Raw genomic sequence first — 11,425 nt, forward strand, 5'->3', positions numbered from 1 at the left:
CTTACCCACCCTGTCATGCACAGGTCGACCAAGAGGCAATGGCCGTACCGTAACCGTGCCATTTAGAGCCTCTTCTAATATGGCAGCTGAAATTGTGGTTTTGATAGGCACTCCAAGTTTGCTTGATTCATAAACAAAGGAAGAGAAATACATCACAAACATGCCTTGATATTGTTGCTCTTGATTTCTTTTTCTATTGATTTTTTGAAACAAACTGACCAGAGCTGGCAGATATCCATCAAGCCATGTATACCTGAAGAGAGCAGCAAACATGGTATTTACAGTTCCTAAGTTTGAAAGATCCAACTCCATATCAAATCCTTCAATCTCGACCCCCTGGATTCAGCAAAAAATTAGAATTAAGAACCAGATTTGATACAAGAACCAGATATATTTGCAGTAACACATAGTATTCCTGAATACTTTACATGGATAACGATGCATGGAGGTTAGTTCGCCTTTCATATTTGTGTCATGTTGGCACATGTACATGGAACGATGGTGTGCTCTGCCAAGAATTGTCTAGTGTCCAGAACGGAAGTAATAAAGTGTTGTGATTGTGGTTACCCCCATATTTCATGCAAAATCTGCTTGTGACAAGTTGAAGAACCGAAAGTATTTTAAGTCTTACCCTAATCAATTCTCCAACACTAAGCACACTAATTATCCGAGTTATGAATGAAGTAGAAGCAGAGCTATTAACCCAAAGGCATTACTGTAAACTGGTGATCACCCTTTCGAGTTCTAAACAAAATCTTAGATACATTATCGAAATGGCTCCTAGCCTGAAATTTATGCACAATTGCATAGGCCCATCTTTCTTTTTAACTAAAAGAATTGGGGCAGAAGTTGAACTACCGGGCTGAATTTGCCCTTTCTTCAAATACTCAAATGATTGTTGCTCTTTCTTTACTCTACCGTTTTAGTTAACCAGTAGGGTACTTTAGAAATAAGAGCACCCTGTGATCTACAACTCTCTCTGAAGATAACATAAGGAAGATTCTAATGACAAATATCAACAAACTCATATGACAAAATAGAAAATTTTCATTTTTTGTTTCAAGTAAATGCACAAAATCACAAAGAATATATGTGTATTGTCAAGCTTTAAAAAATGATACAATTGCATGCAACTAATGAGGGAGAGTGTAAGGTATGTCATGCACACCCTGAAGTTGGATCAACTGTCCAACTTTCTGAAAAGTAATAAAATTATTCAATAGCTCCTCTGTATAGTATGGCCCAACCCATGCCTTACCTAGGACTATATCAGTCCTATCAAGGTGCATGATTAAAAAATCAAGAGTATCTTCATACTCTTGAATTTTCAAATTCACGTTATTCACCATTGTATCCCAAACTTTTTTTAGCCAAACGAGACAAGGTACGCATGGGCACTGAAACTCTCTCGTAACTTACACTTCTTAATGAGGGAGTACTTTGAAAAGTTATGGATGGCACTATCATCTACCATAGCTCTTATCATCTTCCCATCAAGAACTCCATGAATCTTTACTAGATCATCGGAGCCAAAGATCGACTTCCACATGGCTGATTGTCAAGTGGACTCCTCGTCCAGATGCTTTGTTTGTTGTCCAGCTCGGTGACAGCTCTTATGCCTTTCATTTCCGTCCAAGTACCAGATTTCCATTCCTGCAATTATAATTTCTTTGAAATGCAATTCTAAATCAAAAACCTCTATTATCCTGGGCAATGAAGATATAACTATGCATGTCCCTAGAGTATTCAAATTTTGTGTTGGTTTAGTTCAGTTTCAAGGGTTTGACCCTTCGTCACGTGGTGCTTTGGCTCTTACTATATGCTTACGTTGTGGACATAATGGCACATTAATTCCCAAAAGAATCTGTAAACTCTAATTGTCTCACTAAAAATTATGTGTGTGCATGTCTGAATACCTGTTCGAGATTTGCAAATTGTTTAACAATGAGATAACATATTAGACCAACACAAAACCAAGCCTCCCAAACAACCCTGATCTCCAAAAAAGGCCAAAAAGGGCACGTAAAATGCAAACACACTTCCTTATCAAGAAAAAGAACAAAAACATTTCGACTTCAGAGCATAATGGCTTGACTTTCTTATTATAATGGGATCCAAATTTAGGAGTGAAGAATCAAGAAAAAGGCTTACTTTTTATGAATTAGAAATAACTTTATATCAAATCTTGCTAGATCGTATAAGCTGGTATCTCCATCTTATTTTCAGACAAGCAAGCCAATCTATTAGCTTTTGGACAGTTAAGAGACTTCTTCCATGTATTTGAAATAGTTCTGTTTTGCGCCATAATTAGTTCAAGTTCCTGAGTTTGCATCTTGTTAGACTTTTCAGAGCGATATTCCCTGGCGCTATTTCAAATCATACAAGACAAGCCAAAAATAGATTCTAGGAAAAATATAGGCTGGAAGACACATGCCTCAAAACCAGCTGCATCATAATGCCGGCGCTTCTCTGGATCTGAGAGGATGCTGTAAGAGTAAGCCACTTCTTTAAATAATTCAGCTGCCTCTGGATTGTTTGCATTTTTGTCGGGGTGATACCTGCAAGCCACCACCATTGCAAGAACAGTATGAAGATTTCAGGCTTTTCCGAAACCATCACAAAAAGAAGAAGAAAATACTCAAATGGATCAGATGAGTAGAACCACTGGAAGGTATCATACACCTGCATCAAGCAAGATTCTAAACAAGAAAGGCTGCTATCAAATACAAAAGTTCATACAAGCCCTGTACTTCCAATAAATTGGCAAGGTCAGACTGCTTTTGCCTCTGCCTACTGCACTTAAATTGTAGAATGGCATGGCAATGAAGTCGAAGATAAAAGTATTTATTTGTTCTGTGGACAAAGCTGATGAGGCAGAAGCTTCCTCTTGTTGGAAACCATAATGGCTCTCATGTAACATAGGTTTGTACATAAGCAGCCACTTATTCTTGTAAGATATTTTCATGTTTTTCAAATTTGGCTGAGTGGTGTGAACCATTGAATAGTTCTCATTTGTCAAGAGGTATGTAATATTTATGGTGATTCCTATGGGTCCCAGCCAAAATGACTCTCTAATCATCATAATCCCAGTCAGCGCTCATGTGCCACATCAGTAAATCATCGATTTTTGTAGACTAGATATTCTGGAACATCTGGAAATTTTTGTTGGGATCCTGTGCGTCCCCAAATGAGGACATGGGGGAGGTGTACCAGCAGTGTGTAAGGAGTCAGAGAGAGGCCACATGGGCAGTCCAAAGGCTGCCACATGGGTAGATCTGAGTGCATATGAAGCCTGTCATGTAGGCAGCATACAGAACTTGTTGCACAGTCCTTGGAAGAGGGCAGAAGAGCAGATGGTGGCTGCAGCATATGCAGCAGCAGGAACAGCAGTTTGTGGCTGCTCAGGGGCTATTCATGGGAGGTCAGTCATCAATGTCCATTGTGCCTCAGAGCAGCAGGGAGGCCAGAGATGCGTCAGGAGAAAGAAGAGCAGAAAAGAGAGGCGTTGGAACAGGATCTTTCCACCCCACTGAAGCTCCATTGGAGCACGCAGATTGATAAAGATCAGAGGCACTCTGTGGAGGTGCCAGCAGTCCACATTTTATATACCTAGATGAGTCCAGGAACATGCCCAAACTCATCCTCTAAAAACTCAACATAGTGCAGTTTCAATCTCATGATAGTCACTCATAAGGTTGAAAACCATAAACTCCATCACGCATAGCAAGGACTAGCTACTATGACATCCCCACTGATTTCATCAGCAACCAACAGTGGGTGTCAACAAAAGTATAAACATATGCTCTCACACATACAAATCCACACACCCACACATACTTGAGCATCCATTTATACAAAGTCTTCATACTGAGTTTCTGTCGGCACTCCGGAGGTGAAGGGCAGACTCAGCCATGACGAAGGCTAGCACTAAAGGAGAAGGCTAATCAAAAGGTAGTCCACAATTTATTTAGCCAGCTTTCCATGTAGGATGTACACCCACCAGACATCTCATGAAGAACACTTTTCCTGCACCTTATGTACTTGGTGTCTCCTCAACTGTGGACCCATGTCAACTCTTTTGATTCAAAGCACCTGCCGGTTTACCGTAGTGAGCTGAGGGCCTGGGCGACTCCAGGCAAGTCACACATCCCTGGCATCAGGACCCTGGTATCTTCTTCTCCGCTCCTTACTAATAGCGAAGGGTATGCATGATGCATTTCTGCCATGAGCATTTGCTCTTGGGGTATTTTTGACACTTTATAGTAGTTTTTTCATTGAAAAGAAAAAAGAGTTGCCATACCCATATTAGACTTCTGTATCTAGGCAGCACACAGGCTGCTAGATTGTGGTAGTTTGAGCATGGAAATTTGTAACAGGATCTGACTATTTTGTGCACTCTATATTATGTTTTGACTATTCTAGTTCATGAGTAGCTCCGGATTCATATCTGTGATTAAACCTCAAGAGGACTTGTGTGCACACGTTCATGGGAGTGAGATTTGATTGAGCATTGTGTGATTCTTAGGCAATATTGTTCTGCTGCTGCGGAAGTGTTGGCTACAGCAAGCAACCTCCATCTCTATTTTCTAACATATTTTGTGTAATCATGAGAACTCTAGAAGCTTTTGACATCTATAAGGAGAGACTCGAGAGGCATGGAGTTGGGTATTCTTGTAAGAAGCCCTCAAACCCCCATCAATAGTACTTCCTCTCCAAAGCTATCATAACCAATTATACACATACATTGCCGTAATAGAACGCTCCTCTCTCTTCATTGAGCTTTTCCATTGTGTAACACTCACCTTCTTCTTGTCCTTCTACCCTCTTTGACCAAGGAGGAAATTCATTTTGATAAATGCCACACTCCCGACGTGATGCATGTCAATAGATGACCTTGATATCTACAAAATTTACCAGTAGTAACAATTTAACTCCCAAATGATCTTCCACAATTGCTGTGGGTCAAATCTTGCGCCTAGAAAATCATACCACAATTGCTGTGGGTCAAATCTTGCTGTGACAAGACTTCTTGAGTAATAAGTCTTTGTTTCATAATCTAGAACCCCTGGAACTACGGAATCCACACTCGATTTGCCACCGCCTCAGGTGAAAACTCACACTAGTAGTCTTTATACTCTTAACTTAAAATGGTTTACTGCCTGCAACGAACGCCTTTTAAAATTTGGCTATTAAACAACAAAGATGGTATGCCATTTTTCTAGAGAATATTTGAGACAAATCACAAGACAATCGCTAAGTTGCTAGTCTAGTGGCAATTCCTTGTTGACCCTCCTGAAAATTGGCCTTGCAATGGTGCTATGCCACAACATGACTATATCTACAGCATTTTTTTCGAATATGAATATTTTTACAGAAGCCAAACTCTCATTTCAAGTGCAAACAAAGTCATAGTCCTTCCCGAAGACAACATTGTCATCTCAATTTGTCTCCGTCAAATTTCTTCCCCTACATTACGATATGTGCCTCCTCACACCATTGGGGAGATGCCTTTCCAAAACGGATAGGCTACTTTGAACCTCTGGATCATTCTAGTTTTTACCTCTCCTTTCTCAAATTAAGGCAGCTGTAATTTCAAACTAGATGATCAATTCATAACCTAACAAGCTTAACTGCATTACCTCTTATTATAAAAATAGTTGCACACTTATGGATGCAATAGCTCATTTCTACATGGCATACAAATGTGCAAGGTAGTGGATTTTTCCCAGAGTACTATCATGTGCACGGATTGCATCTAATGTGTGCTTCGGCGCACACGACTAGCTTTGATAGCCTAGGGAGGCTAGTGGCTAGGCAGGCGTTTCTAAGGATGGGTTGCAAGGCAACGGACGAGTTAGGATTCCAGCTATTTTTAGCGGCACTCGGCCAGAGCCTATATAAGGGGCCCAAGGGTCCACTTTTCATTCACGCAAGTCAGAGCAGGGTCTAGCTCTTCCTTGCTAGTTTGGATTCTGGATCATGTTGCGAACGCACACCTACTTTCTAGCAGAGCCCGGATTCCCAACGCAGTCCTGAGACCCTATGGGCGCCTTCTGGAGGTATGGGACTCCAAGAGGTTGTGGACTGGTTGGATGCAGATGTTCGTGCTAGCAGCCCAGCCTGTGGCTCGGGGGGGGGGGGGGGGGGGGGGAGGATATGCTCAGATTCTATAGGCCCTAGACCTATGAGCATCATGGTTGGGAGGTGAGCATCCCTACACCTCTCTCTGTTGTTCTATGATCATTGGTTCGTGCCTGTATACAAGTTTGGATTTCCACGAGCGATGGATCAATCATGGTCGTGTCAATTGGTATCAGAGCCACTCTTGGATGGCGAATTTCTGGAGGTGATTTCGATTCCTGTTTGGATCTTCAGGGTGGGGTGCGAATTTGCACTAGAAGGCTGGAAAAGCAACTGTTTCGTCAGCTGGTAGGAAAGTTAAGATTTCCATGTGAGGGAGGATGACTTCAGGTTGGGTTGGTGCCTGTTAGGGAGGTAGGATATCAATTCATTGGAGGGAACGAGCAAAATAGAGGAAGGATGGCATGCTTGCAAGGTCAACGGACGAGTTGGGGTTCCAACTATTTTTAGCAACACTAGGCCAGAGCCTATATAAGGGGCCCAGGGGTTCGGTTCTTATTCACGCAAGTCAAAGCAGGTCTAGCTCTTCCTTGCTAGTCTGGATCCTGGATCGTGTTGCGGACGTGTACCTACTTTCTAGAGTAGCCCGGATTCCCAACATAGTCCTGAGGCCCTATGGGCACCTTTTGGTGGTATGGGACACCAGGAGGTTGTGACTCGTTGGATGCGGATGTTCGTGCCAGCAGCCCAACCTGTGGCTCAAGGGGGGGTGCTCAGATTCTACCGATCCTAGACCCGTGAGCATCATGGTTGGGTGGTGAGAATGCATGCGCCTCTCTTTGTGGTTCTATGATCGTTGGTTTGTGCTTGTGTGCAGGTTCGGATTTCCATGAGCGATCATGGTCGTGTCAAGTACAATGGCTTGAAACTCCCTTGTAGCTCTTATCTCTTTATGGTATACCAAGGAGAACCCCAAAAAGAAGGGCCAATATCTTCAACATTAATTTTAGAAACCTCAATGGGCAGCAGAAGAAGAGCTATAAGAGGAGGGATAGCAATGGCTATGGTGGTTTCTTGGATGCAGCGACCCAAGCAACCTATGCCAAAGAGAACCAATCCTTCCATTGTCGTGTGCAAGGCCACAAGAAGCAGGATTGCCCTCACTTCAAGAAGCTCTAGGCAAAAGAAGCCACGTCAAGTGGTTCATCCACACCTTCAACACCTACCGGTACAATATCAGTGGTCATCAAGAAGCTTGAAGATAGCAAACGAGGGAGCCTCATAAGTTTCCCACAATGTCTCAGTTTTACAGCTAGATCAGTTCTCAGAAAGTCCACATCCTTGCAGATTCATGGAATGCCGAGGATATTATTTCCACTAAAGCCGCCAAGCATTGCCTTGAATGGCGGATTTCGGGGACAGCAAGTCGAGAACAACATGGAGGTCACTTCAGCCACTCTGAAGATCTCGCTGGCCACTCAGGGTCACACAAACTGAAGCAGCAGATATCATTTTGGAAACACGATGGTGGCACCAATTTGAGGTTCGACCAAACTACCAGAACCAAGACTAGCTTGAGCTTCTTCCTTACCATAGGAGCTTGAGGTTCAGGTTCATCAGATCCGGATTCATGAGCTGGATATACCGAAGTCAGCCACCTTCTTTCAGCATATTGAGAGGCTTTTTTCATACCCCAGTTCGAAAAACCACTGAATGGAGCATTCATCGGCTTAAGTGTTGAAAGCAGAATGGAGTCCAAATCATTCATCCTAAAAATTTCCAGGTGGGTCGATAGGCAGCCACTGAGGATAGCACCAACATGGGCAACGGGTGTCATTTTGGCAGCCCGATGGTGGCGCCAATTTGAGGTCCGACCCAACTATCAGACCAAAGGTTTGGATCTCACCATTTCGAAGGTTATTCCTTGGCTTCAAGACATTTCTCACAACCATTAATCTCAACCATTTATCTGATCAAAGAGGTTCGTCAAGGTGGGGAAGTTTTTCTAGTCTATAAGTCAACACTGCCATAGAACCATCGACCACAAACCCACAGCAAGAAGCCTTCGAGAATTTAAGGAGGTGTTTCTAACATGCAACTCACCACCATCCTTACCACCAATTCAACTAAAGGGTCATCGAATCGAGCTCATTCCAAGAGTCTCTCCACCTAACAAGTACCCCTACCGGCTCAACAAGCCATGAAGGGGGGAATTAGTTGGAAGATTTGCTTAGGAACGACTTCATTAGGCCTACAATTCTCCATATGCAGCTCAGCAAGCACATGAGATTATGTGACTTTCATTTCAGTACACTTATGCACTTGCAGTTAGATAACGGGCCCGAGAGAGGGTGAGTGAGTCCCTTGCATGTTACACCACTATAAACCTTGCGCAAAATGGCTCCTACGCTCTCATCAATTAATTAATTTTGTTTTTGGTGCATGGGGGCTAATTAACCTATGTTTTTCTATGGGTTAATTTATTTTATGGATAGGTTAATCTATTTCAAAGAGGAGCTTCCCCAAAGGTTCAATAAAATATTCAAAACCAAAACCTTGTTTTCCCCATACGTGTGCCCTACCACTGAGCAATAGAGTAATAGCATGTCCCATGTTTGTTATAATAATACTATAAATGGCCTCTCATCCCCCTCCCCCTTTGGTATGTCCTTTCCTCTTTAATGCCCCCCCTCCCCAATCTCACGTCCCTCCCTCTTTAATGCCCCTACCCTTCATTATTATTTAATTGAAACTCTCCCCCTCCCCCCTTTATCCCTTAATTTATTCATGGCCTTAGCCACTTCCTTTTTTCCCCTCCTCAACAACTAATTAGTTAATACCTATTCTTTCAAACTAGGGGGCCCAATTTGGGAATTGCAATCACATCCTCATCTTCAACCTCAGTAGGTCCCTCATAATGCTTCAAAACACTAACATGGAAAGCATCATTGATCTTCCGATGTGGTGGAAGACGTAATCAAATAAAATACAATTGATTTTATCTGAGATCTGAAAAGTAATGAAACAAATCAAAGCAAGCTTTACATGAAAGCACAATTTCCAACTTTGGACTTCAACTTTGCCTTATTAAAGCGCAATAAAACCCAATTTTTGCCTTTAAACATGTGCCATTCATTGCTTAGTAGCAGCGTTCCTATGACTTCCTGGGCCTGAATAATATGTTTAAACACATATTCATATGCTGATTTTTTATCTTTGACAACCTGATCTGCAAGAAATATCGTCTTTCATGAGCATGGTTAACTCTTTTTAGCAAACAACTTCAGCTGGGCTTTACCTATAGACGAAAAAACAGTGCTTTTGTAGGCAAACTCTACCATTAAAAGAGTATCATGGACATAGCTGTGTAACAAATTCAGTAACAGTCAACCTTCCACCGATTGGCATGCATCCCAAAAGTTTCTTGTAGTGCCTTGTGACATCTCAGAAACCATATGCCCCAATAACTCTCTCTCTAGAAGAAAGAACTGGCTTTGGCTCCTTCAACAAATTCGACACAACTCTCAATTGTCTTCTATGCTCTTCCTTTCTTACTAAAATCTATAAAGTCATTCAAAAAGTACCCACTACGGGCAACTTTTGGTCAAAACTCATCATTAACTTACCCCTAGCATCTCACTATGCCAAACTGATGACGGCCAAACCGGGAGTGAAAAATAGGGTACCAGAGATGCTTTAATCCTGAAGCAAAAACAAATCACCTAGCTAAAATATGTGATTTTGGGCCCAGCCCCTGTTCCCTCTACTATTTCATTAGCAGCTGCATGATGGGCAACATTATGAGAATGAATACTAAGTTTACAAAAAATGACATGCTTGAGGAAGGTAACAGCTGTGGCATGTACTTAATAAGGATTGTGTATAGCTTGTCTGATTTGTCCAATCTTCCAAATTCAGATATTTCTTCTAAGCGATACGGACTACCGCAGGAGAAGGGGGGCGGGGGGGGGGAACTATTTAAAGAGGACCCCAAACAAAAGTAAAACTAGGGAAGAAAAGTAGTTAGTAAGCAAAGCTACCCTTGTATTCTCATAGTTAACCTCTGTTTTCAGAGGATTCTGGAATCTCATCACCATAAATTTAGAATATAACTTTCTAGACAAGAAGAGTGACAGGTAGGATAGAGGGAGAGAAGGTAGGGGAGAGATCGCATCAGATTGCAGCCAGTTTCATAGGCAAGGCGACATCACATCAATGAATTTAACGACACGGCAGCAACAAATATATTGGCAAGTGAAATACATAGTCCTTCGCTAACGCTGAGTTACTGCTGATTTCAACTCTAATTCTGCATGGGTCATTCAAGAAACGCATGAATCAATAAGTCCTACGAAGGGAACAGTCCGCATTCAGTGTGTGGACACCAAAGTAACGAGGCCTGCAACGAGTCCGGCACTCTACAGCAAGGTCATAAACACCAATCGCATCCACTGGAACTGGCAAGACGTACAGATCAATCTCCTGAGATCGTAGCGCTAAAGCGATCGAGAGGAGCTTTGTAAAGAACGCGCTACTTACTTCAGAGCCAGCTTTCGGTAAGCCGATTTTATCTGCTCGTCGGAGGCATCTCTGGCCACTCCAAGGACTTCGTATGGATCCCTGCGCGCAGCCGACGCAGCTACAGCGGCATCGCTGCCCCTGCGTGTGCTGGTCGTGTCCGGCATGCTATCTCGCAGCGAAATCGCCGGACGTTAATGCGACCCAAGGGAAAGGGACGCTGAATCCAGCGTATGAGGGGGCATTCAAGGGGCAAGAAATATGGTTGTGCGAAAGTGAAGGGCAGGGAAGAAAGGGAGCAAGGAAGAAAATGCGACCTCGATGAGGGAGAATGGAAGCGACCAACAAGGTTGTCGAGCAGGAGGAAGCTTGAGAGGGGGAAGTTCCGAGGCTTTGGAAGAAGAAGAAAAGAAGAAGAAAAAGAGCTTGGAAATATGGGCACTTTGAAATTCACGATGACCCCAAAGAGCAAATCAAAGGGGTCTCATTTTGGCGGTCTCACTCCGCCCCCAACCACCTTCCTAACCGTGGTTTGTCTCTGGAGATGCGATGAGGAACCTGATAACACATCCACTCCCACGCCTCGGACGCAATGTGTTGTCCAATCGTTGTCCAATGGCTCCCTTCTGTCGTAGCTCACCACCATCTCAGAACGACCTCGGTCCCCAACTCCCTTCCGTACCTCTTCTCCCTTCTTGTCTTGCACTTTAAGTCGCTATCTTTCCTTCTAGGGTCTCTACTACAAGGGGTTTGTCCGTGTGTCACAATGAGAGGAACGGTTTGTTTCTCTTGCGTGAAGGTTTTTTCATTTTCTATTCACATGCTC

At 43.0% G+C, this 11,425-nt stretch overlaps 1 protein-coding gene across 2 annotated transcripts in view; it reads right to left on the bottom strand.

Annotated features, from left to right (window-relative positions):
* The window catches only part of LOC147891698 (chaperone protein dnaJ 15-like), a 38,598-nt gene extending 27,551 nt beyond the window's left edge, over positions 1–11,047 (bottom strand). The window contains exons 1-4 of one of the 2 annotated variants that reach the window (XM_087388106.1): positions 10,621–11,047; positions 2,435–2,558; positions 254–336; positions 10–121 (exon numbers count right to left, since the gene is read on the bottom strand). In XM_087388106.1, coding sequence (XP_087244232.1) covers positions 10–121; positions 254–336; positions 2,435–2,558; positions 10,621–10,766 — 465 coding nt within the window. In that variant the 5' untranslated portion in view covers positions 10,767–11,047. Of the gene's footprint in view, positions 1–9; positions 337–2,434; positions 2,559–10,620 lie in introns of both variants that reach the window. The other variant, XM_087388105.1, reaches the window with a different exon arrangement.
* Between the last annotated feature and the right edge of the window lie 378 nt (positions 11,048–11,425).

This window comes from Dipteris shenzhenensis, chromosome 17 (genome assembly GCF_047967505.1).
Source record: "Dipteris shenzhenensis isolate YYH24624 ecotype China chromosome 17, Dip_SZ_1.0, whole genome shotgun sequence".
Lineage (NCBI taxonomy): Eukaryota > Viridiplantae > Streptophyta > Polypodiopsida > Gleicheniales > Dipteridaceae > Dipteris > Dipteris shenzhenensis.